Here is a 26776-nt window from a genome sequence, read left to right on the forward strand (position 1 = left end):
GGCAGAACCAACCCATCCTCAGGTCTGGGTGTCCTTGCCCTGCCAGCTGAGCCGCTCCACGGCCTTCACCGCCCGAAACCCCTCATCCAGCACCACCCATCCCCACATACTCAGGGCCCTGGCTCTGCTCCTCTTCCTCTGGTCACTGCTCGTTCTGGGCCAGTGACCTCCCCAACCCCCTTCTCCGACCAGCTCGGCCTTTCTAGCTGTCCCCTGGAAGCTGGAAGCTGTTCTGCTCCCAACACCCAGAAGCACCGGCCTTCCGCAAAATGTAACCCCACCGTCTCCACGGCTGGGCCCCAACTCTCAGTCCTGGTGACCACTATCATCATGCCTGAAACCTACAGCACTGTTGGAAATGCTACACCTCTTCCCCAGCAAGCCTAGAGCACTGGGGGGTGCCGTGCAGGGCGGGCAGCCCCTCAGGGATGAGGGGTGTCTCCCAGGGAGCCAGTCCCATCAGGGGCTCGGAGCCCGTCCACGAGAAGGGAAGAGGCATCTCCGTGGAGGGGCTGGGGACCTGGCAGGGGGAGGACAGACGACTGTGGGGGAAGCGGCAGGATACAGGAGTCTGAGGAGGGTGCAGACAGCGGGGATGAGAAGCTGCCTCGCACAGCATAAAGGATACCAAGTAACCGTATCAAGGCTGTCAGAGGAGGGAGTTACAAACACGGAAAGGTCCTGTTGGGTTTGAAAAGAGACAGTGCAGGAGCACAGTGGTGAACGTGTACACGCAGACACATGTGTACACGCAGAGACACATGCGCACATGCACGCGTCAAGGAGAGAGGGAGCAACGAGACACTGGTTCCCATGAGAACACCAGCACCCAGATCCCAGTTTCTAAATCTGGATGCTGCTGACGGGAACTGGGCTCCTGCGAGGTGTGGTCCATACCGGGACGGGACAGAAAGCACAAGCCGGAAGTAAGGACTACTCACAGAACAAGGGCCACAGAAGCTGGTGGGAACAGGACTGCCTGGTAACTGGGAACATCGTGATAAGCAACGGTGGCACTGGACTGTAACCCACTGAATGAGAAAGGAAACCGTGAGTTCACACCGAATACACTCAAAGTCTGATGAGGAATACCTGCACAGCTACATACCACTTCCCCAAACTCGTCATTACTTACAAAGGGAACAGGGGCCTTCAGAGCGAGAGTTCCGGCAGGACCTGCTTCATCAAGTGGTAAGCAAGTTAGCTGCATAACCAGTAGCAGGATACATCTACTCATGTGCCACCCGATACATGCCATGGGGGGAAGGCAGATCTCTTCTGTGACACTCCTGTTAATCCTGAGGAAACAGCAGCGTGTTCTACTAAACCCAGCCCGTGATCCTCTGGGTGTCGGCGTCATGAGGGTCAAGGAAAGACTGAGGACCTGGTCCAGTTTGCATGGGACTAAATCCAGGGCAATGCACTATGCTGAGCCAGGTCCCTGTGCCACAAACGACATCCTGGGACAGGTGGCGCACCTGAGTGCTGCCATGGTCACCCCTGGCAGTGATGGCCGTGCTGGGATTACGCTCGTGGGGATCACAATAACTCACAGGAGGTGGAGCAGCACTGCAAGAGCTTACTCTCCTTTGAAGCAGGAAAAAAGCTCCTTAGCTCTGTGCTTGCGAGTTTAGGATTTTTTATTTCCAAAATAAAAATTAAAAATACGCACTGCTAGATACCACTGCAAATTTGCCGAATCAAATCTCCAGGATTCTTCTTTCTCTTATTCCATACTGTTAAAATCACCATCAGAAGGGCCAGCCCTACTCACTTTTGAAATAAAGGCCAAATACAAATTTTTTAACTTAGAATAAGGTATATGCCCTTTTGAACTCAAAATCCACTGAAATTAGTACAGAGTAGATTATATTCCTAAATTGTAGAGAAATTTTTAAAAACACGGTATAAAAAAATCTATTCATTTCCTGGATTTTTCATGGCAAGAAGTAAGTAAGGAATTCCTTTCATTTTCACTGACACTGTCCCATAAACACCCATCAAAGAGACTGTGTGAGGTATGAGGGAGGGCTCTTTTGTTGGTGGGGGGCAGAGAATGCCCAGAGAATCTAACAGAAGCCATGGATTTTCACCTGGAAGGTGCAATTCCATACTCAGACACCACCACCCGCACAATCCCAGAGGGTTCACGCATCCCCGGGAGCACACCCTGGGATCCAGGTTGAGAAACGTTGTTCTAAAAACCTAATATAAGAGTACTTAAAGAGGGAGAAAAGAGAACACAATTGGTAAAATCCAGCTTTGACAAGGGGTAAATGAAGTGAAAACAGTCAGTGGTGGCTAATAAGAAGTCAATTTTACTGGCAAAGACGCCAGGACATGGCAGAAAGCCAAGAAGGCCTCTAGGGAAATCAGCCACGCGAGCAGCTGCTCTGTCACTGGGCATGGGGCACAAGAGGCCTGGGCTGCATGCAGGGAGGCTGTGAGACAGAGACGGCCACCCTAAGACCCCGGAGACAGTGAGACAGGCAAGCAAAGTGGGAAAAACAACACTGTTTCCAATTCAGACTGGAATATAGGCTTCCGCCCCCACCCCATCCAAAAGTAGAGCATTCCTCTGCCACCCCTGGTAAGCCAATCCCTGCTTCCTGCCAGCAAAAACCCTCTGGGTGGGGTTCCTTCAGTTAGCAAACACAGGCTCCAACAGAGGTCTTTCCTAAAATCCAAGCCGCACAAAGCTGGCCTTCAAATAGCAGAGGCAATATGTCATTTGCAATTTTTGTTATTTAGAGTAGATGAAGGGAATTTCTGCTTTTGCTGAGGTGGCGAAAGCTGGAGGGGGGAGGGAGGAAGCTGGAGGGGGGAGGGTGCTGTTGCCCCCAATCTTATCAAAAAGAGAAAGCTAAACAATCCACAACAGAAACAAAGAAAAATGCACACTTCACTGTTCAATTACACCAAAGTTTAAAGACAAAATACTACCCAATTCACTACTAACTCTTCCATGAAACAAACTATGGGACTATTTCTCAATGCATTTAAATGAGGGCAGCAGTATCTTGCTACCAAAACCAAACAAATACGTTGCAAGAAAAGAAAACCACAAACCAATATCACTCATAAATACAGTTGAAAAATTCCTTAACAAAATATTAGCCATCAAATCCAGCAATATATAAAAAAGATAACACAAGTGGGGTTTATTCCAGGCATTCAAGCTTGGCTTAACAACCAAAATGCAATCAGTGTAATTCCCCATATCAACAAACTAAAAAAGAAAAGCCAGGTGATTATGTCACAGATGTTGAGAAAGCATTTTGTAAGATTCAGCATTGATTCTTGACGAAAAAACTCTCAGCAGGCTAAGAACCATCATGCTGAATGGTGACAGCCTAATGCTCATCCCTCCTGAGACACCGGGCCAAGAAGCACTGGGCAGGCCTTCCTCAGGAAGAATCAGGACTTGTGGTGCACACAGGAAACTGCCACTCCATTTTTTTAAAAAGTGTACATAGCTACTATTACGTGCAAATTTAAAGGAGAAAACGCTATAATCCAGGAATCATTACTTATTAATTTTCCTTGAAACACTCTGTGCAGGACAAATCATACCTTAAAGGTTCTAAGCCCAAAAAGAAATGAAACTCTCAGATTCATGCAAACCACTGGCGGCCCCCAGTGGACCGAGAGCCCCTACAGGGACCCTCGCCACAGGCCATGAAGGTGGGAGGGGCGGCACTTACCAATCCAGCACTCCAAACGTGCACAGGGGGTGGTCTTCACCACATCTGGAGGGTCCACGCCAACATTCAGGCATAAAACTAAGGCAACACTAACCGTCTTCATCTGGAAACAACAGAAACAACAAGTACTTCAGTATGCATCCCACTGACACACTATTCCAGGATCAGAGATATCCCCAGAACCTACGAAGCCCTGTCCCCACCACCGGCCTCTCCAGCTGTCCTGTGCCACCCCCGAGGTCCTGCACGAGTCACTTCTTTCCTGGAGGGGTTTCGGAGTAACACGGGCAGACAGGAAGAGGTCCGCAGCGGGAGAGCCTCCACCAGGCTTCCTTATGATACGCGTTCAGAAACAGAATTACTTGACTAAAAAATACAAAGGCACTGCCTACATTGCACCAAAATCCTTTGCAAAAACTTTGCACAAACTTACACTCTGACCAGGTTACACTATTCTCATTATTTAAAATCATTAATGATTTGGTGAGAGAAAACCTGTCATACTGATTCAGTTAGCATTCTTTCAGTATTAGTAACACTGAGCATTTCTTCAAATGTGTATTCACTATTTGTGACTTTTATGTTTTGTGGATTTCCTACTCATGTTTATACTACTACACTGGCATTAGTGACTAGTTCCAGTTGACTTCTTGTACTCTTTACATATGAAAGACTGCATCCACATTACTCATTGCGAATATTCCCCTAGCCTGGCGTTTGACATCTGATTCATTTCTTGCCTCTGGACATACAAAGCCTTGGTTCTATCATCTGATACAGCTTCCCGAACACCTGTTCCTTCTCCAGCAGCCCAGTACGCGGAACGTCAGCACTCCCTACCCGGCTGCTCAAGCCAGAAACCTGGAGCTCAGCCTTCAAACATTTACTGAGCACCTACTAGGGGCCAATCACTATTTTTAGGTGGTGAGGATATATCCGTAAATCAAAGGAACCAAAATCCCAGCAGAGGGTGGTGGAGGTATCACTTCAAACAGGTGAGAGGGCTCTGAGCTATCAGAGACCACCCTTGACCCCTCACCCTGCCTATTTCATCCAGCCTCCCAACTGCCTCCTGCACCTGTCCCCTTCGCTATCCCCCCGCTCCCAGCCACAGCCAAGTCCAAGCTGGCTCCGGGCTACAGCTGCTCCCCTGCTGCCCCGGCCCCAGGGCAGGCTCCACGCTGCAGCTAAAGCATACTTTCCCATGCATCTGCTCACTGCCCTGCTCTGTCCATCACAAACCTTCAAGATCGACATCTGAACTGCTCAACACGCATCAAAATCTTGAAAGCCCAATTCCTGCTAAGCACATCACCCACCTGTCACGGCCCCACCCTCAGTGGCTGCACATCCTCCACCCACTTGGCATGACCTTGGGGCTTCCCAGCCACAGCTCCCTCTGCCTGGAAGGCCGCCCCCTCCCGCTCCACCAATCCGGACTCTCCCTTTCGGTCTCCGCGAAGACAGCCATTTCTCAGGGAGGTTTGTCCCCAAACCCCAGTGGGAGCAACAACACCAGGCACCATGCTCTCCTGCTGGCAGAGCTCTCTGACCTAGGCTCCCAAGATCAGAGCTGACCCACGTGGACGCCAACACCCAGCACATGCCCGGGCTCAGGACCTCCCTGCTCAGTGAGGGCCCACGTGGATTTCTTCTGCTGTTTTACATTTAACCTTTCAAGCCATCTGGATGTTACTGTGATATATGACACAACATGAAGAATAATTTCTGTCTCAAAACACTAGCCAATCACACCAATTCCCCCTGTTAAATAATCCCTAAACTCACAGGTTTGTAGGACTCCTATAGCATATATAAATTTCCAGATAGATCAAATTGTACTTCAGCCCAACTGAATTTATCCCATCATCCCATCAACCAGTACTGGTACCAGTACTGGTACCACCCTGATTTAAGTAACTTCTCTTTACAACATTTCACAATGCTTGGGAGGGAAGGATTCCTTTCTCACAGTCTTTTTTAAACTTTTACTTAGCTATATTTATATTCATCTCTTTTCTTCCCAAATTAATCAGTTATTCAATTTTGTTTTTTAAAAGGCTTTTATTTTATTTATTTATTTATTTATTTAACAGAGATTGAGAGAGAGCGCAAGTAGGCAGAGCGGCAGGCAGAGGCAGAGGGAGAAGCGGGCTCTCTGCTGAGCAGGGAGCCCGATGCAGGGCTCAATCCCAGGACCCAGGGATCATGATCCGAGCTGAAGGCAGACGCTAACCAACTGAGCCACCCAGGTGCCCCAGTTATTCAAATTTTTAATCCCATAGAGACTGACTAAAGTTGCATTAAACTGCATATTGATAACAGAGTATTTTAAATTGTCTTCTTTAATCCAAGAAGTCCACATATGAGAATTTGTCAGAGAAAAATACCAAAAAATATAATAAAGGGGAAGTCTGTATGTGTAAAAATTTTCTTCACAGCATTTCTTATCATGAAGAACAAGTAGAAATAACCTAAATTTTAAGTGGATAAGGGAATGTTTAAGCACGTCATTATATTCTCTTAAGAGAATGACACTTAAATTCTTATAATATTAAATGAATAAAAATCGATTCAAAAATACCAAGAAAATCATATTAAACATATAAATTAATTTTGGCAAAAAGTGACAACCTCCTAATACTCGATTTTTCTGTACAGGAACACAATGTTTCTCCATTTTTTTTTTCCAAATCTTCTTTTAATTTTTGTCAGTACTGTTTCCTTAGTTTTAGTCCTGCACGTTTCTTTTAGGATTATTCCTAGACACGTCACAGTTAAGTGTGCTTCTACGCATGTATTCTCCCCATCGTGGTTTCTTGGGATAGCCGCTGACACCTCTGCTAGTCACTTTATTAAATTCCTCGTTAAATGTAATTGCTTCTTGGTGATCCTCCACAGGACCTGTAAGTTGACAAAGATACCACGACAAATAATAAGTCTGTCTCGTCCTTTCCAACGGATCGTTCCTCTTCCTGTTTCAGGTCTAGGCACTGCCCACAACTTCCAAAATAGTATCACTAAGGCCTACAGAACACGGCAGTGGCGATCTTCGCATTTTAATGAGCCATCATGAGCGTTTCCTCACGGAGAACACGGGCGGTGACAGGAGACACATGCATCACCCACCTTCCCAAAGCTCGTGTTAGCGTGCTTCACCGTGACGAAAAGACCTCCTAGTGCAAGTACTACTGATGCACCTGTTTCCAATAGCCGAAATCCAAAGAGGATTTTTGCTTTTACGAGAAAAGGCAAGAAGTGGAAAGGCGTGCAGAGTTGGTTCTGCAGCCAGCCAGCGTGGAGGCGGTGCACCTGACCCGGGGGCTGCACGCAGCATCTCATGTCCAGCCCCACCCCCCCACCCCTGGCTCTGGGCTGTGTCTGAGAGCATCTGGGCTTTAGCTCCGTTTACTGTGTGCATCCATTAGCAAGGTGTGTCCCTAAGATCTCAGAAGAGCCTGAAAGGTCATTTTTGGAGTCTGGGGGTGCTCAAAACTTTTTCCCCACATGAATTAATGGTTTCTCTGCTTTACGCCATTTCAGCTCAGGAAAGGTTTCGTAGGAGCGCACTGTCTTCGGAGAGCGGAGAAACCCATACAATCTTTATCGCGTCAAGAAAAGATTCTGTGTTCAAAACAGTATTTGAAGTGTGTGAAGGGAGAGTATTTAGTCTTAAAATATGTATATTTATTAATGATAAATCACTTTCTAAAGGAGCTGTACCCCTGCCACCAGAGACAGTCTGAAAAGATAACAGTGTCTTCCTATGGGCACGTGCCAGAATCTTCTCATTATGAACCATAAAGAACAAACGGTCCTTTTATTGTCAGGAGAAAGGGCAGAAAATCAATCAGAGAACAGCAATGGTTATTGCTTTTTTTCATCACTTTCCAGTATTTAAGTGATCAGTATTAGTAATCCCACACAGTTGATCCATTATCTTACAGCAAAGTCAGCCTTTGAGGACGAGCTGCTCCAAACTAGAAATCCCATGGAAACATCTCTGCGGCCTTCCTATGGCCACGGTCATACTGACAGCTGCCCCACAACATCCTTACAGCAGGGGTTTCTCCTGTGCTCGGAAGCGGCAAGGTCTCGAGAGGCGGTCACCCACACCCGGAGCGAGCTCCAAGATGCTCGGCTCAGTCACCCCGGGGCCCGCTGGAAGGGAAGCCTGCTCGGAGAAAACCGTGCCTCTCTACGGATCAGGCCTCGTTTTCAAAGAACACGGTCTGCCCCACTGGAGCTTAGCGGGTCTCCACAGTCTTACTCTCTCTCCTCAATCTGCGAAGGGGACAGGCTCCTGGACTGTCAGGCTCCTTCACAAAGCCCAGTTGAGGGAGCAACATTCAGGCGGCTACGTTAAGGGACGCCAACCCCACTAGGCCTCAGGTCCAGGTCGGCGCCTCTGCACAGTGCGCCTGGCAGTCTCCCCCAGCCCCCGCCGGCCCCGCACCTGGGGAGGGAAGGGGAAGAGCCCCTCTTCAGGGAACACGTGCTCAGTGAGCCCCCACGCTCCCCCTCATGTCTCGTGTCTCAGGGATTCATGGCAGGCCTCATGCTGGGTCACTTCTGAGCCTCCTCCAATTACTCACGCTCACCCACAAACAGGCAGAGGGCCAACCAACCTGAGCTCTCCAGCCACTGTAATCCTTTCCTAAAGGGCCCTGAACCAGGTGCTCATGTCCCCACCTACTTTTTCCTCTAAACCTCCCTGGGGTGAGGACATTCGTGCAGCACCCAGCAGCCCTGGTCACGGTCCCACCTCTTCCTCCTCAGCCCACACTCCAGACACATCACATTCCCTCAACCTCTATATAAGCGTTTTTAAACACACAATTCTCAAATAATCTCTGGTTTAATTACAAAATTATGTCAGAAGCTCTCCAAGGGCTTAGACAGAAATACTAATGGAAGCCCAATGATCACCCTTTAGTCCCACGAAACGCTAAAGGGCCCCCATGTCCCCCATGCCTGTCACCAATCACAGGCTTTGTTAGTGACTACACTTCCCCATGGTCGCCTTACAGGTGAGCAACAGGAGAGCCTGGCCCTCAGACAGTGTGAAATTCGTTCCATTCCAGTGAAGATGCAGCAGGAGATAATCTGATTCATCCTTGCTCATACAATACACACCTGACCCTACCTCCTCAGTTATGCCTTCTTAAGAAAACAAAAAAGGTCTCAAGAATATATTGACACATGGAGTAGAAAAACATATTTGGCCTAACCAATTTAATTCCACCAGTGGGCAAAAGACATTACCAATGGAAATCCTTAAGCCAATCAAATGTGTCTTGTGTTCCCCTGCAAATTTTAATAGTGTTGGCCTGATTCCAAACATGGTAAGCTTAAAATTCTTAGCTATACCCTAAAGTGCCTTTTTGGTATTTTATTTTCATTTCTCATTCCAAAAACTCCAGATTAATGTTTTTTAATAACACAGTTATACCATTAAGAGAATGTAAAGGCTATGAAATTTAATGTGCCAAAAACTGCCTAATAGTATATAAAATAACCATTTTGGACTTTAAAACATTTCTTCTTCAGCACAATATAATTGAAGATGTCAGTTATATCCCCAGAGGTTAATTCTGAACTTGAAAAGAGTATCATCTTGAAAAGCTATAAAATATTAAGTGGTCATTGGAAATGTGACCTTGGTCACATTAGTTCCAATGGGCCCCGAACAACGCCCTAACCCTGAAAGTGAGAAGCAGGTATGGATGACCTCTGAGGGCCTGAGGACTTCTCCAATCCTTGAGTTCTGGCTCCAGGCCTGGGCTCTCCAGCTGTACCAAAAGCACCCCTACAGGCACGGAGAATGCTGCCCTGCGGTTCTGGGCCCAACCACACCATGGATGGGAGGTGGGAGAGGCTGGGGACAGCCAGACAGCGGGGGCCAGCACTCCTGAAAAGCCTGACCAGTGTCCCATCATACAGTCTGCTGGCACCGGGTTTGTTTTGAAATTCAAAGTTTTTTAGATTTACAAAAGAATAATATGGTACATAACTCATATCTCATAGAATACACCCAAAAGGGTCTGTCTGCAACAACATTCAATATTCAAAACCATTAAAATTTCCACAGTGAAATGCACAAATATCCACTATCCGTGGGATAAAGACTATTAACCAGGTCACATCCACTTGGCCACAAGACGAGAGATGAAAACTTTTCCAGTGTTCAGAGCTCGCTGGGTTCAGAACTGCAGATGAGCACCTGCGGACCCGATCACCACCCGGACTTGAAAGCCCCATATCCCCAAGCGCATGGTCACCTCACTGATTAAAAATACATTAATGCCTGCCACCACTCAAAGAATTCAAAACAAAATCACAAGGGATTCCTTTATTTGTTTCCTCCCACTTAACTGATTTGATAAACCATATATATTTTAAAAGATACAGTTAATCAAGCAGCACAATCAAACCTCAATATAATAAATTCAAAGCTTACATGTGATGACATCCAAGCTGTACGCAGGATGAAGAAATTACACATATGCTGAAGTGGCCAATCATTGCTTTCTGCTCCCCACACTGTGAGCCTGACTCACAAGCCGGTATAATGGAAAAGAAACAGGAAGCAAGGCTGGGGTTGCCACACATCCACTATCCCCTGCCTGTCTGAGGCAAAGCCACCCAATTCCCAGCAGTGCTCGTTAAGATTCAGAGCATCAAGCAAAAACTTTGAGCAGAGTCGAAGCTACACAAATGCATAATTTATAAAGGAAGTCAGAAACTAGAACATACAGCAAACAGAGCAGATACACCACGGGGCAGGGGGTGGGGGGGGAGGGAGGGTGTCAGGTTGAAAAAAAGAAAAAAAGGTTTGCCTCCTAACTCCCATTCCAAATACTGCTAGAAAGAAGTGAACAGTAAACCTCACAAGAAGCACATCAAATGGAATTTCTGCAGCCCAAACCTGCAAGACGATACAAGATCCTCATCACCAGCCGCCACAGGAACCTGGCAATTTTCCATCTGCATATTCCTTTGTTCATTTCAGCCAGAACTGGAGCCAGCGAGGTTCTTGAATTTATAAGTCCGCCCCCTACCTTCCACCAGAAGCCTAAAAATGTAGGTTTCAGCTCTCTTTTTTGAGGCTAAATTCTCTCTGTAGTTCCCTGCGTTTAAAATCTGCCTCCACTCCTGTAAGGCAGGCTAATGAAAAGGGAGGAGACAACAGGTAACTTTTCAACATGGAAAACCAGAAGGTTGCGTTCACGGCCCTTCTCGACCCTGTGTGCCAGAGCGCTCCTTTCTGGATCGCCTCTCCCACCCCTCCAAACCACCTGGGACACTGGGAGCACACTTACTTCCCACATCACAGGCCCTTGAGAAATTCAGATCTCTAAAAACTGATTTAAAGAGATGCACACAAAATAGGTATATTATAGAGATCATAACTGCTTTGAACAAACCGAAGAAATCCCTTCTTGAAGGAGCTCGATACTGAATCTTTTTGTGATTCCTTCATGAAACAAGCAGTCTCGCTAATGCCACCTTGGCCAACCTGGACATCTGTGCAGGGCTCTGTTGGTGACTCGCCCCATCCTACGCTGAAAAGCCACCTTCTCGCACTAGCGAGCTGAAGGAGGGACAAGAATGACTTCTTCACCTTTTCTTATTAACACCGTATGGGGTGAAAGTTTAAAAAGAAAATCCAAGTAACTACCCAGTCTCCTTATCTAAAAAGTGAAAATAAAAATACTTTGTCACAAAAGGAGAACATGGAGATATAGATGCTTAAAAATTAACTCTAAATAATTCAACAACATAAAGTCTAAATATGCTAAACTTAAATGCTATTGAAGCCTACAGGTCAAGGTTGAAGGGCAGAATTCAATGGCATATGCTAAATGATGCTATCTCTTACATGATGGAAAATTACAGTGCCTTTAAAAACATATTTTCAGGGGTGCCTGGGTGGCTCAGTCGTTAAGCGTCTGCCTTCGGCTCAGGTCATGATCCCAGGGTCCTGGGTTCAAGCCCCGCATCGGGCTCCCTGCTCCGCGGGAAGCCTGCTTCTCCCTCTCTCACTCCCCTGCTTATGTTCCCTTTCTTGCTGTGTCTCTGTCAAATAAATAAATAAAATCATTAAAAAAACAAACATATTTTCAGGGGCGCCTGGCTGGCTCGGTCAGTTAAGCTTCCAACTCTTGGTTTCGGCTCAGGTCATGATATCAGGGTTCTGAGATCGAGCCCCGCATTGGGCTCCAAGCTTAGCAGGGAGTCTGCTTGAGATTTTCTCTCCCTCTGTCCTTCCCCCCTCTAAAAATAAATAAATAAATCTTTAAAAAAAATTTTTTTTCCGGTTGCACAAGTCTGCTGTTGGGCTCCATTGGTAAATGGGTAAACTTTGTAGTATATGAATTATATCTCAATAAAGCTGTTAAAAAAGGATGTATTTTCAAGGACTGTAAGTGGCATGGGAGGCACCCAAACATAACTTGAGCAAAAAGAGGAAAGCGCAAAACCATATCCACATCATTACTATTCCAAATGTGTAAATACACACATGTAAAGGACGCAGAATAAAAACAAGGTGTCACAAGTGGTTTCGATCTCTGAGGATTGGAAAGTGTGGATGATTCCTCCTTTTTTCTTTGTACCTGGCCCTTCTGTGTATTTTCAAATTCTCCACCATAAACAAGTTATTTCTAGAAGCAGGAGGAAAAGTCATCAAAATGATTTTATTACAATAGTCAAGGATTTCTCTCGTGCATGCGTGCATGTGCGTGTGTGTGTGTGTGTAATTTTTATTACATTCTGAAGAAAGAGAAAACAGCTCGTTGGGCCAGCTGAAGCTTAGACTGGTATCCAAGGCAACAAGCACGCTGGGACCGTGAGAGGAAATGCAGTGCAGGCGACCGCGTGTGCTTGCAGAGAGAAGCTGGTTCTGTCTCAAGCAGTCCAACCCCACCGAATACAGCCTCGTGGTCCATAAATACCTGGTCCTGGCAGAGTGAGTACAGCAAAGGGCTCCCATCCCCCTTTCCTCTACTCCTTCCTGGCTTAGGACACAAGATAAACCCTCCTGCTAAAATTTCTTTCTTGGGAATGAGATTTTCCTTCAGTAAATGGATTGATTTCAAGGCTACTTAGAGATTTCTTTTATTTGATAAGACACTGGGTCATTGCTTTCCCACTCCTAACGTAAATTAAAATCAGCAGCCTCACCATGGGAGCAAGCCGTTCGTTCAGGGCTAACTTTTCTTCCACTCTTCATTATCCAGTGGTCTGATACCCGTGACACGCATTTCATAAAAACAATCCCAAGGCAAACAACCGTACACAGAGCTCCCACGCTGGCTGAAGACGCACCCCCGTGGTACCTGGACCACCTGGATAACTGGCATTTCACAACGTCAAAGTCCAAGGATGCAAAGTGGGGCTATTCCCTTCCGCTCCCCTCCCACACCCTGGTTGGGCCAACAGAGCTGATGAAGCAGCTCTCGCAGATCCTCACAGGTCCCACAGCTCCACGTGGAGCGCAGAGGGCGCGGCGGACTCAGGCCACAGGGCCCTGGAGAGGGTCGCAACCCCACGAAAGCTGTGGGGCAGAGCACAGCTCAGGGGGCTCCCGGGAAGGCTCCTCCTGATGACGGGAAGGAAGGGAGGTCGGCCAGCAGGCTGCTGTGGTGAAGAGGAGGCCTGCCAGAGGTCTGGTAAGAATGCAAAGGGACAGGAAAGACCAAAAAAGAAGGAAAGAAACCTCTACCTCAAAGAGAACAGGTGACCGGGTGCAGCTACAGGGTGGCAGCAATGAAAGGCACAGGCCCATCAGCGGTCTGCACGCTGACACTCTTGGAAGACTCCCGTTCAGATGCTCCCACAGGGAAAGGATGCAGCAAGCATCTGCCACCTGCGGTCTCCATACCTGTTTAACGCCTTCTGTACATCTTGGCATCTTTCTATATACTATGGGTGATACCTTCCCAAGCGAGAAAATGAAGCAACTATGAGTCGGATTCTTGCAGCTAAGGGGCCGGCATGCGGCTTACACTCCTCCAGGCAGACGCACCTGCTGGATCCAGCAATGCCAGCAGACCCCTCTACAGAAAGCTGCATGGCAGGGGCACTTCTTGAGGGTGGCACTGGAAGGTGCTTCCCAATGTCCCAGCTGTTCAGCCCCCTTGGCGTCTTCATAACTTCAGAGTCTGGCTCTAAGTCCTCCCAGAGATCCTTCAACAAATTCCTTTTCTGCTTCACCTTTCGTGGATTCTGATGGCTGTAACTAAGAACACTCAGGCTCTTTAGGGGACAGAACATTCTAAAGCCAAAGCCATTGTTGGAGTTAAGGAAATGGAGTTAAGGAAATTATTATCTTGTAATAATCACCCACTCAACGGTCATCACACCTGGGAACTGAGGACACCCAGATTTTCCAAGGTGTCTGTCTTATCCCAACAACTGGGACCTTTACCTCCCCTCCCACGCAGACTAGCTGACCATGTCTAAGGCAGACAAGAAGGGAACAAAAGGTCAGAGCTGAGCCATCAGTGAACCATTAGGAATTTTCGCAGGCCCTGAACACACTCAGTCTGAAGCTACCAAAAGGAGCACCCTGATCTCACAGCACTTTGGATCTAAAACTGGTGCTGGCATCTCCTTCCTTCTGGACGGCAGGTCTGGAGGAGAAGAGGCTCAGGAGGTCCCTACGGAGGGGCCCAGGAAAAAGAGCCACAGTGGGCCTGCCCCCGCTGGAGCAGGAAGGGAAGACTGGGCTGGGGAGGGAGCAGCGGGCCTGCAGCAGGAGCCCAGTGGCTTTTCCTGCCACCTGCAAAAGGACGAAGGCTTAGCAAACCTCATCTTCATAAAATAGTGTCAGAACTCCCCCCATGACCCAATTATTCAAAGGAATCCTAAGTGAGAAATGACCACAGGACAGGGCCACAGGTGAAATCATAAACATGAAATAATAAACACCGACATTTCAACTTCTCTCGAAGTCCCACTGGTGGAGGTGACAGCACCACGAACTTCCTTGGGGCTGTGGGCTGCTAAGCCAGCCGACAGCAAGCCCGGGTGTACAGCAGGCCCACAGCCCTGAATTTAAAATCACGGATGAGCAGAGGCACCTCTTCACCCGCCGCTTCAAAGCAGGAGTTAGGATCCGAGCGGTGAGGCGTCTCCTACAGCCTGCCATTGGCTATGTACACCTCTCCTTGACACTCTTGCAACTCGGCCCAAAGTGTTTTGTCTTCAACATTCTCCATCTGCTCTGCTCTCAGAAACTGTTGCAAACACACGCAACACACCCAGATCCAGAAGAGCCACATTCACCATCACCGTGCCGTGTGAACAAAGCCAAACCCCAACACGGGTCTGCAAATGTCGTGGGTTCTTCTGACAACCAAGCACAAGGCTCAGCCCTGAAGAGCCATAAAAATCATTAATAATCCCCACAAAACTTAGGATTTGAGAGAAGAGGAAAGAAAGCAAGCTAGGTGAGTGCTACTGGCAAAAGCTCTCCTCCTGACAGAGTACTTTTAAAGAAAAATCCAAGTGGAACCTCAAAAACACAACATTAAAAAAAACAAAAAGCAAAACCAATTTCAAAAATGAATGATATCCTTCAGGGAACATTTCAAACATGAATCACAGCAAGGCCTCTGAACCTCTGAAGGCCAGTCCCTTCCCTAGGGAGGCTACCTCGCTGCCCCCTCGCTGTGCAAACCTCCCTGACCCCCGACCCACCAGGCCTCTCAGACCGCAGCACCGGGCTCAGGGAGCATCTATTCGTGGGTGGGACACTCCGGACCGTGGGCCTGTCCACCTCACTTGGTCACCTTTGAAGCTCTCGGCCCTGGGGCCCTTGCCCGCAAGAGGAAGGTCCTGGATAAATGTGAGAAAGAGAGAGGGAGTGTCTTTTTCAGAAACTAGATGACAATCAAGGACTCCCCACTACTCCACCGGTATCTTTGGGAGCCCTCCACAAATACCAGGAAGAAAGTCGCTATTCTTCTCAAGTCCTGTAACGGGAAATCCACCTATTACAGCCACCCCTGGGAACAGAGATGAGCGTGGGGATGGACAGCTCATCATCCTCACAGTCACTGACACAGAACACAGGGCCCAGCTGAAATCTTAATGCCGTTTCAATAATGCTTCCCACTGTGGAACCACAGAGAATCTCCTGGATCCAATCTGTTCTTCTTGGAAGTGTCCACATATAAATGCTATTGCATATTAAATGTAAGCATAAAAAAGAAGGCATGAGAGGTAGGGGTCTGAATATTCATTTCAAACATCTTCCTCAAATGCCTGAGGCATCGGAGGTAGTCATGGGTTCAGGGGATGACACAGGCAGGGCTCAGAACTCACCTTGTCTGACACAAATGAAGACAGCTTTGAAAGGAACAGTGACATTCAATCTGAGTCTGGAGAGAGAATTCGAAGGCCAGCAAGCAGCGCCAGGCAACGCGGGTCATGGGAGCAGAGGCCGGAGGACGGCCGGGCTCCCCGGGAGGAGTGGAGCGAGGCAGGCTGCATGCCATGCCGAGGGGGTGTCCTTCACCTACACGAATGGGCTACATGGGGGATCCCTGGCTCTGGGGAGCTGTTGTGCTGTTTCTGAGCTATGATATTTCAGGTACTTTTGGTTCCTTTTACAAATACACACATGCACAAATATATATTATTTCACCCTTAAAATTCCACCCACAATTTTTATGGCTTTACATCTTTGATGATTTTCAAATCAGCTTAAAGTTTAATGAAAAGTACTCCTATCATCACAAGATACAGGTTCAGAGAAAAAATTAGTCACAAAGAGAAAGCTAGGAATCAGAATGGCTTCAGAGATCTCTCTTTTTTTTTAATTTTTTATTGTTATGTTAATCACCATATATTACATCATTAGTTTTTGATGCAGTGCTCCATGATTCATTGTTTGTTCATAACACCCAGTGCTCCATGCAGAACGTGCCCTCCTCAATACCCATCACCAGGCTAACCCATCCCCCCACCCAGAATGGCTTCAGAGATCTCAAATGGAAGGAAAGCAAACCAGATTTCCAACCTAGAATTTCATAACTAGACAATCAATTAAGTGTGATGAGCATAAAATTAAGACTCATATAAAAAGCCCATCCTATTTTTATTTTTTTTTAAGATTTATTTATTTATTTATTTGAGGTAGAGAGAGAGAGAGCATGAGTGGGGGGGGCAGAGGGAGAGGGAAAAGCAGACTCCGTGCTGAGCAGGGAGCCCGATGTGGGGCTCAATCCCATCTGCCTGAAAGGCAGATGCTTAACAGACTAAGCCACCCAGGTGCCCCACCCGTCCTATTTTTAAATGATAAAGGAGAGGATTGTGTACTAAGTTATAAGTGGATTCACAAACACAATATGAAGTCATCACCAACACACTGGCATTCTGACCCAAAAGGCTGAACCTGAATATGACCGTGCTTCACCATTAGACCGATGGTCTGCAAGAGATGCAGGGGACAGAGGAACAAGTTAGATGACACCACAAAGACAAAATCAGCAAAACCTAAACGTGAGACATTCTCCAGCACAACCAGCCTGGACCCCTTCTTCAAAAAGTCAACGTTCTTTAAAAAAAAAAAAAAAAGTTCTACCATAAACCACTATTAACAGGTAGAACTTGGCTTTAAAAACAGCTGTGAAAGATGTCGTGAAACAGACAAATGTGGGCACAGTCAAGGCATCAGACGGCGATGAGGATGCAGAGCTGACTCTCCGGAGCGAGCTCAGGGTCGGGGTCAGGCAGGAGGACGTGCGCACAGAGGTGTTCTGAGTTCAGGAGGAAAGAGTCATCACATGTCTACTAACTTTCAGGTGACTCAAGAACACATAACAGGAGGAAAAGAGCCAATAGAGCAAACTGTGAACAACTGTTGGACCCAAGCAGGAGACACAGCATTGTGCGTTGTCCTGGTCTTTCGACTGTTCTAGCTGTCAGAGGGCTTTTTCAACCAGACTGGAGGCCACCTCATTGAAGAAAACAAAACTGATCAGAAGATCCCAAGCAAAAATATATTCTGTTGCTTCAAACTAGTTTCCAGATAAATAAAATTATTTTAGTTTCCATGGAAGGGTAAGTTCTGGAAACCATTACAAGGCCCAGACTGCGCATGTACCTGCGCCACTCTAAAATTCAACAGAAGGAGCAGAGGTGCGATAGGACCCCAACATCAGACCTGCTTTTTGCTGTTCTTGCTAACCTGATATGAGGCATGCGGCACCTTCAGTCCAAAACTAAGCCTGTGTCAAAGAACTTTCTGGGTTTTCCTTCAGGGGTGAATTCTAACATGTCCGGAGAGCCACACTTCCTCTGGCCTCCTCTTTATCAGTGACACGGGACGCTCCTTCCAGGCGCTTCTGCCACGGGCCCAGAGACCCCAGCAGGAAGGCCCACACCTCACTCACCCCTCTCAGTGGCAGCTGCCCAACGAGGACCAGCCAGGAGCGCAGCCCTGAGGCCACCACTGGCTGCCCTGTCCCCAGACAAAGATTTCCATAGCAGAGCACGCCAACCCGAGGGCAGGCAGCGCGACAGCCTCATCATGCTCTTTTACTAGACAAGTGAATGAAGCCCACTGAACCCTCCCTACGAACAACAAAAACCACTTGCTCACTTTAATGAGCTATGGTAATTGACAACAATGGGAACATTATACATTACATGAACAAAATTCAGAAATGTTTTCCGTCTGTATCATCATTATGTTGTATAATTGAGCTTTTGCTGCACGTACCAGGAATAGGAAATGTTTTACATTTTGCTGACTGTATAATGAAAGTAGTAAAACTGAACAGATATATGGGGGGAGAAGGGGGAGGGGAGAGGAGGGGGGAGGGGGAGGGAGAGGAGAAGAAGGGGGAGGAGGAAGAGTAGGTAGAAGAGGAGGATGGTAAGGGATAAGGGGAGGAGGGGGAGAAGCAGGGAGGGGAGGAGGGGGAGGGGAGGCCACCTCCCCCTCGCAGTTCTCTCCGCGTATGGCTTAGTGCCCTGCTGCCCTCTGGCCTATCTCTCTGTCATCGTCCCCTGCCTCCCTCTCACCCCAAATCCGTCCCATGTGCAAGGCACTGCCAATCACTCAGCTCTAAAACCTGGAGGCTTCGCCCCAAGCCCTGGTGCTCCGACCGTCAAACTGAAGTTCACTTTGCACTTTCTTCACCCCTTGGTTCACTGCCTCTGCTCAGGCGTCAGCCTGTCCATCCCCGGGACAGCGGCACATTCTCAACTGCTCCCTCCAACCCGGCCTCCTCCGTCCGTCTGTGAGTGAATGCCACCCACACCTCCTAAGTGGACTGTCCAGGCATGCCGGGCCCGTCTCCCGGAGGCACCCTCACGGGGCTCTCCAGCCTGCGAGCCTTTGCTCTGCCCATCTGTCGCCCACATTTACACGTGTCCTCAGGCCCAAACCGATGACACTCTCTCTTGTGCTTCACCTTTCCTCTACCCAGAATGCCCTTCGCGCCACTGTTTGCTCCACTGACTCCTGAAAACCTCTGCCCAGCCCGAGTGACCCGCCTCTGGTCTGTGCTCCCCCAGCCCTCACACCCCGTGGGAGCCCCACACACTGGATTCCACGTGGAGCACCGCGTGCCCTGCTAGTGCACTGGGAGCAGGGCCCGTGCGGGAGACAGGGACTCGTTACAAAGGACACCTGAGAACCACTCTCCAGACAGGCTGACGCCCGCGTGCACGCGCCCAGGAGCCTCGGGGCACAGGAGCCTCTGCCGCTGCCGGAGCAAAGCACGGTTGCCCAGCGTGCCGTGGAAGAAAGCATTCTGGGAATCACTGGCAAGGTCAGGCGCATGTCCCACCGCAGAGAAGAGCTCCCGAGCCTGGGACTGAATGTCCCTCCACTCTGCACACAGAGCAGGCCGGTCCCAGGCTATTTTGCGCAATGACCACTTCACGGCTACCAAGACAGTGATGAAGGATGGTTTCACACTTGTGTACCATCTACTCCGAGACCCTCATGTGTTTTAGAAAGTTACGAAGCCTAGAAGCACCCATACATGTGTGAGAAACTAGCATGCACGACAGAGGTGACAATATAAAGCGGAGGAGGAAAAAAATGCTTTGATAACTAAGTCTAGGTGTGGGAGAAAACAAAACTAGATCTCTATGGCAGAGGCCAGGTTGGTTGCAGACCGAAACGTGAAAAACAAAACCTGAAAACAAAGTACAAAACAGCTTTAGGGCCCTCGGGCAAGGGGTGGGTGTACAAATGGACAAGAAGAGTCTGCAGCCACACACGGCACAGGTGGGAGACATGACGAACCTGAGCGCACACACACGTGCACACACACACACACACACATACACACACCCTGAATGCAGATCTAGGGAAAAATGTCCATCCATACATATAACCAAAGTGTTAGCATCAATTTTGCTGTTAAAAAAGGGAAGAAAAACTAAGTAAGATGCAAATACAAAAAAGAAAAAATAGATTTCCAAAATAAAAAACTTACATGGCCACAAGTATGCACCACACAATGCAGAACCTCATTATTTCTCAGGGAAATTCAGCTAAGATAACATTTCACACCATGGGATTGGAAAAAATCTCAAGTCCAGAATACCTAAAATTAGCAAGGTTGTGGTTAAACGGGAGCCCTTGGACACTCTAGGACACAGAGCACTGACGCACTGGCTCTCTGAACGGAGTTCCAGCAACATGATCAACCGGATGAATGCACACACCTACAAACTCGATTCCATGTTTAGGTAAACACCCTAGAGAAACTCTCTTACCTGGCTTTAAATTTTACCTACTCAAGTAGCATTATAATAAAAATTGTATTTTCTTACTGTGAACAAGGGTTTAATCAACTTAAAAAGGGACAAAGATGGAGAACACTTAGACGTGTGGCACCCAGACAGGACCATGTCTCCAAGGGTCCCAGATCCGCCGCCAGTGACTGGCACCCAGGGGTCAAAAATGTTCCCCAATTCCTCTAAACAAGCAATACCAAAATAACTGGGGGGATACAAAGTCAAAATTAATTTTATATATATGTATACATTCCAGAAGAAAGTTTAGGGAAGTGATGGGCAAAACACTGGTTTTGGAGTTAGAGACACAGGAGTTTAAATCCTGATTCAACCACTAAGTGGCTACACTAGAAAGCAGGAAAGGTTACAAAAATAATAATCAACTAGTAAACTAAAATAAATAGCAATTAAGAAACACTTTATTGATAAGTGAGATGAGAACTATTAAAATATTCTATAACATTATCAACACTATAGTTTTGGATCCAAAATTGCCTTCAATTATAACTAAAATGTGATCCTGTCAAAAGCCATAGAGTAATACAATTTTCACACAACCTTCCATCAGGAAAAAGTTGAAGAAAGCCCCAGGGCTGTAGGCACGCTAGCTTACTGTGCATGCATATCACACTCAGCTGCTAATACAGAATCTATGGCCACCTTTCCTTTGCTTCCTCTATAATGGGTCTTTTCCTTGTTAGATAAGGAATCTTTTACCTAAGTATTTCCTCTAAAAATCTAGAGTTGAGATTCAATCAGAGAATGACCCTCCAGATTGCTAAGAGGCATCATTTGTAGGTAGATAAGCAATGCAACCTCCTCCACAGACAGACACACACACACACACACACACACACACACACACACACACACACACAGACCTTTGAATGAATGAATGGATGGATGAATGAATGAATGAATGAATGAATGGGCAGGTCGGTATGTGGGTAGGTAAATAGGTAATAGATTAGGAGTGAATAAATGGATTGGCATATAGGTAGTACATAGAGAAATAAACAATGAGTATATGGGTGGGTGGGTAGAATGGATAGATTGATTGATTAGAGGCAAATACACTGATAGGTAAATAGATAATGCATAAATAAAGGGGGGGGTGGGTAGGACAGACAGGCAGAACTCTGAAATTTGCCTCAGGCAAATAATTTCCCACAGCGTCTTCCCTAAAACAGAATCATGCAAATACAAGTGACAAAAGAACTATTCCCAAAGTCCAAGTTAATCAAGTCCTTGGACTAGAGAAAACTGTCAATCATGAAGATTGCTACCTAACTGCACCTGTATTTTAAGACCACATGAGAAACTTTTAGTAGGTAAGGATACCACCTCCTTTAAAAATGTACTGATATGGGGGTGCCTGGGTGGCTCAGTCGGTTAAGCGGCTGCCTTCGGCTCGGGTCATGATCCTGGGGTCCTGGGATCGAGCCCCGCGTCGGGCTCCCTGCTCAGCGGAGAGCCTGCTTCTCCCTCTCTGCCTGCCTCTCTGCTTACTTGTGCTCTCTATCTCTCTGTCAAATAAATAAAATAAAATCTTTAAAAAAAAAAAGTACTGATATGAGACGCCCACAGAAAAGGGCCCTTGTGCAGCACACCTCCCACCTACTAAAACCTTGAACTTCATACAATTCGCATTTCAAACACTTGGATAACAGGACGCAGAGTCACAGCAGTTCCCAATTACAGCTATGGTCTGCTCTAGAGCTAATTCACCCCTAGGGACGCAGGCTTGGACAAGACAGGCCCCCACCACGGACTGCGAACAGATGGAGTGCTGTGTCCCCGCGGCACGCTGGGTCCTTTCCCCACATAACTTTTCATTTCCAAACACAGGTGAGTAGTACTACCTCTACCATACATTTCTGGAACAGTTAGCTTGGGAAGAGAAATGCCCAGGTGATCCCAACCAGGACTGAAACCCCACTCTGTCCGTCCTGCAGCCAGCACACCCCGTGTGTCTGGAGCAGTCACTAGACGAGAGACTTAAGGCAGTCCCTCCAGGCACACGCCTCCACTCTGGACACCTGCCAGGGCGCAGTGACACAAGAACCCTGCCTAGGGCTCTCAGGTGCCAACCAACACATTTTCATGGCCTCTGAAACCTTGGGAAGGGTTTCACATAGCATCTGCTCTGTCATCTACCACCTCCCCACATTTTTTCCTTCACTTCCAAAAATGACACCTGCAAGGTCACATCGCTACCATCACAAAACTATTATTCCGTCTAGGAGTAAGACCAAATCCCAAGCCGTCCATAGTTTGACTCTGAAATACTGAGCTAAAAGTAGTCTTTCCTTCTTCTTTGCGTGGCTGCAACCTTAACCTTGGGATCCAGCAACACCTGCCCTTAAACCTCCAGCCCCAGGGCCACCTGAGAGCATCGTAAGCTATGGACTAACCTCAAGACCTGGACTGTACTAACCCCTACTTGGCCATATTTTACTTGAATACAAAAGAAAGGAAGTCCACCAAAGTCACGATTCTCTAGACCCCACACCAAGAGTGGACCTCCATCTCAGAACAGATTGGACTGGGGAGCCCGACCGGGGCATGGTGGGAGAGGCTCCCAGAACTCACGGGCCAGCCCACCCTAAGTGCACTGGGCTGGAGGTGGGTGTTTCCTCCATAGGGAAGGCTGGGGGTGCACGGCCCACATGCAGCCTCCCACCTTCTGCACCAACAGGACCCTGGGGCAGCTCTCTGCTTCCCTTCCATCAAAATGCCAGCTCCTGGCTTTGGTCCATGACAGTTTCTCCGTTTACAAAGATGGAGGAGATCGCTTTAAGCCCTTCTACAATGCAACTATACCTTATAGGTGATGAATATTCAGTCACAATTCAACGCCGTTCTCACAAAAGCAACTCTCTGCCAGTATTCAGCGTTCACATAGAACACAAGCTCAGGAAAGTTCCATTTCTTTCCAATGCTTCACATGAAATTCTAAAAAATAAAGTCTTTTCTTCTCCCAACATACCCACTACTTCCCTTTTGTGGCTACAGTTATATTTCAGTATTCAATTGGAACTGGCTTCATGTTTCTGGGATTTTTGTTTCTGCCAAGCAGAAGGTGCTTACATGACCAGCCCCCCATAAAGACGCTGGGTGCTGAGTCTCTACAGAGCTTCCCTGGTCGGCAACATCCCACACATGTTGTCCTAAGTCACTCCCAGGGGAGTCAGGCGTGTCCAGGTACCGCCATGGGAGAGGGCCCTTGGAAGCTTGTACCATTATCCCCCACTCCACCCTATGCATCTCTTCCCTTTGTAGTTACACTGAGGTCTTCATGGCCATGATTACATGGGGCTGAGTCCTAGAGTCCCGCTAGTGAACCATCAGAGGAGGGGCGTGGCCTTGGAGACCTCTGACCATACGTACCCTACCTGTACAACAAACACTAGTCGGCATTTCTCCCCATCATTCCCTCAACCCTTCAAAGAATACACCAACCCCTCCCAACCACCAGCTTTCCTACAAATAGCACTATTCCCCAGGCCCCTAAATTTAAGGCATATTAGTACTCCATTACAAAGCAGACCTTCAATTAGATCTTATGCTCTGAGAAGAACCACCATTTGTGCCAAATCCTCCTCATTCTGCGCTTTTATCACTCTCACAGTTTCTCGATACTTTTCTCTTGGCATGACAGCAGAGTAAGTTGGATTTAAAATCATTCTCCACTTATTCAACAAAGTCCACAGGTCAGACTGCCTGGATAAAAGTGAGATTATTCTTGTTGGTAGACATGTTTCTCATCACGAAAATACAAGGCATGAAAGGTAAGGGAGGCAGCAGATCTGACCCCCGTAACAGTCCCTACTTTTCACCGCGCTTCAGGAAGAATCCCCAAACGTACAAATAGGGAAAAGCACAAGGGGCAAGGTGGAACAGTGAAACACCCCAGGAAAAGTCAGTGGTTGCCACCAACGGCAGAAAGACTAGGGAATGACAGGCCCGGGAAGCGTAAAGCACATCTCTCTGCACAGCCCTGGCAGCCAGGCCCACGTCACACACAGGTGCCTGCCACATCCACATCCTGTGGCTGAACAACGAACTGTCCCAGTGGGTGGGGGATTCTATGGGTCAGGAATCTAGGAAGGGTCTGAGGGGGCAGCTGTCTCTGCTCTACAGTGTCTGGGGCCTCGGCTGGCCAGACGCAAAGGCCGCTGCTGACTTGGGCTAGAACCACCTGGAAGCTTCTTCTCTGACAAGTCAGTAGGAACACCGTTGTGTGCCACCTCCCCATGTGGGCTCCCCAGTGGGGCTGGTCTGGGCTTCCTCATGGCTGGTGACTTGGGCCCAAGCACGGGTGTCCCTGAGAGAACCCAACAGAAGCTGTGCCATCTGTAGCCCCCAAGACATAGAGTGTCAATCCTACCATGGTCACAACTGTCCCAGACCCAAGGCAAGGGAAAAGGGACACGGCCTCTCAATGACAGGCGCGTCATAGCGACATGGCAGGGACGGCCTGTGGGGTGAGAGCCGCTGTGTGGTCCTCTCTGGAAATACAGCCCACCAGGCTACCCACTGGCCACGCGTCACATCCTTCCATGTGCAAAATGCACTGCCACGCCCCCAGCTCCCAAGGCCCATGGGATTTACCACTGCAGCCTGAAGACCAGGGTCTCCCTGTCTACATCATGTGCAGAACAAGCCGAGGCACCTCACATGCTCCCCCTGACTACAGCATGTGGGCCAGCCTGGAGGCAGTGGGAGGCAAGGGACTCCTGGGTCCACCCTCTCGGGCTGCTCTGAGTGCCACAGAAAGTAGCCCATGCCTGCCGCAGGGTGCTTTCGTCAGCCTGCTTCCTCCCCTCAGGAGCCAGGGGTCCAGGGCCTCTCGATCCATGCGGCCTCCATTTCTTCCAGCACAAGCAGACTCATCATTTCTTTACAGACTCTGTGGGCTTTGGGAGCACCCATTTACACCCCACTCTGACTCACAACCACAGCCGCAGACTCACGCCTTCCCCCCCTCCCCGAGGAGAGGCTGGGGGCCAGCACCTGGTGAGGTCTCAAAGGCGCCCTACCACGTGCACAGTAAGCGGGCCACACCCCTGGAGGCCCACTGTCCCCCAGGAAGGCCGGCGCTGCAGCCACCCACGCCCCCCCCCAGGCCAGAGGCCGCCCACCCACGGCCCTCTCTTCATCTGAGGACCCTTCGCCTGGAGAGGAGGCCGGGAATGAGGAGGAGGGTTCTGTCTGAGCCCAGCAAGCCCTGTCTCCTCACGCTGAAGAGGTTCTTCGCCTCCCTGTCTCTTCCCCAAGTCTGTCACTGGCACCAAGTAGAGGCCAGGTGGCACTCTGCATATTCTGCCTGGAAAGCCCCTGGCCTAGGTTACCGGGTTCACAGAGGGCACTGCATGTGTCCCCCACTTGACGGAGCACAGCGACAGGAACACCGGACTTGCCACCACCACAACAGGGACCCCTTCCCTCCAGCTTGCGAGAACATGCTCCCTCTGTTCCTTCCAGGAGTATTGGCCAAATTCAGCCTATTGAGGGCCGAATCCCCCAAGCCATGCATTACTTATCGTCCGTTAAGACCGAGGCGGGGAGACAGGCCGTGCACCCCCCAAGCCCTACCAGCCTCTGTGAGGCCCTTGGCTTTTGCCCTCCACCTCATCCCAAAGCCAATGCCACAGGCTTTAGGATTTTAATACGGCAACATCAGCTTCCAGCTTCCCAAATGTTCAACAAACTCCCCTGCCTAGTGGCATAAACCATGGTTGTTTTTGGGTTTTTTTTAAGATTTTATTTATTTATTTGACAGAGAGAGAGAGCACAAGCAGGGGGAGCAGCAGAGGGAGAGGGAGAAGCAGGCTCCCCACTGAGCAAGGAGCCCTGACACGGGGCTCGATCCCAGGACCCTGGGATCATGACCTGAGCGAAAGGCAGGCGCTTCACCGACTGTGCCATCCAGGTGCCCCCTAAAACAACCATGTTATGTTCACTGAGCCTGCAGGTCAAGAACTGAGAAAGGACCCTGCAGGGACTGCCTATCTCTACTCCGCACATTTGGGGCCTTAGCTGAGAAGCCTCAGGTCCGGGGGGAGCCTCAGCTTGTGGCTGCATTCCCTCTAGAGGCCTCTCCATGCGGCCACAGGCTTTCCGTGCAGCAAGGTGGCTGCTCCAGAATACCCCAGCAGACCTGAGGGAAAGCCTTTTAGGACCTGGTGTCAGAGGTCCCATGGCCCCCAGTCACAGTGGCAGATTTAAGGGGAGGGAACAGAGACCCCACCTTTCAACAGGCAAAGTGTCAACATCACTGGCTACGTGGGGACAACACA

At 48.6% G+C, this 26776-nt stretch overlaps 1 protein-coding gene across 3 annotated transcripts in view; it reads right to left on the reverse strand.

Annotated features, from left to right (window-relative positions):
- Nucleotides 1–26776, reverse strand: part of RPTOR (regulatory associated protein of MTOR complex 1) — a 341577-nt gene that overhangs the window by 266604 nt on the left and 48197 nt on the right. For all 3 annotated transcript variants that reach the window (XM_025859594.2, XM_073885974.1, XM_025859593.2), the window contains exon 2: nt 3705–3807. In XM_025859594.2, coding sequence (XP_025715379.1) covers nt 3705–3807 — 103 coding nt within the window. The remainder of the gene's footprint in view (nt 1–3704; nt 3808–26776) is intronic.

Source organism: Callorhinus ursinus, unplaced genomic scaffold (genome assembly GCF_003265705.2).
Source record: "Callorhinus ursinus isolate GAN/ISIS: 27379988/994484 unplaced genomic scaffold, GSC_fseal_2.0 scaffold68, whole genome shotgun sequence".
In the NCBI taxonomy this organism is placed as follows: Eukaryota; Metazoa; Chordata; class Mammalia; order Carnivora; family Otariidae; genus Callorhinus; species Callorhinus ursinus.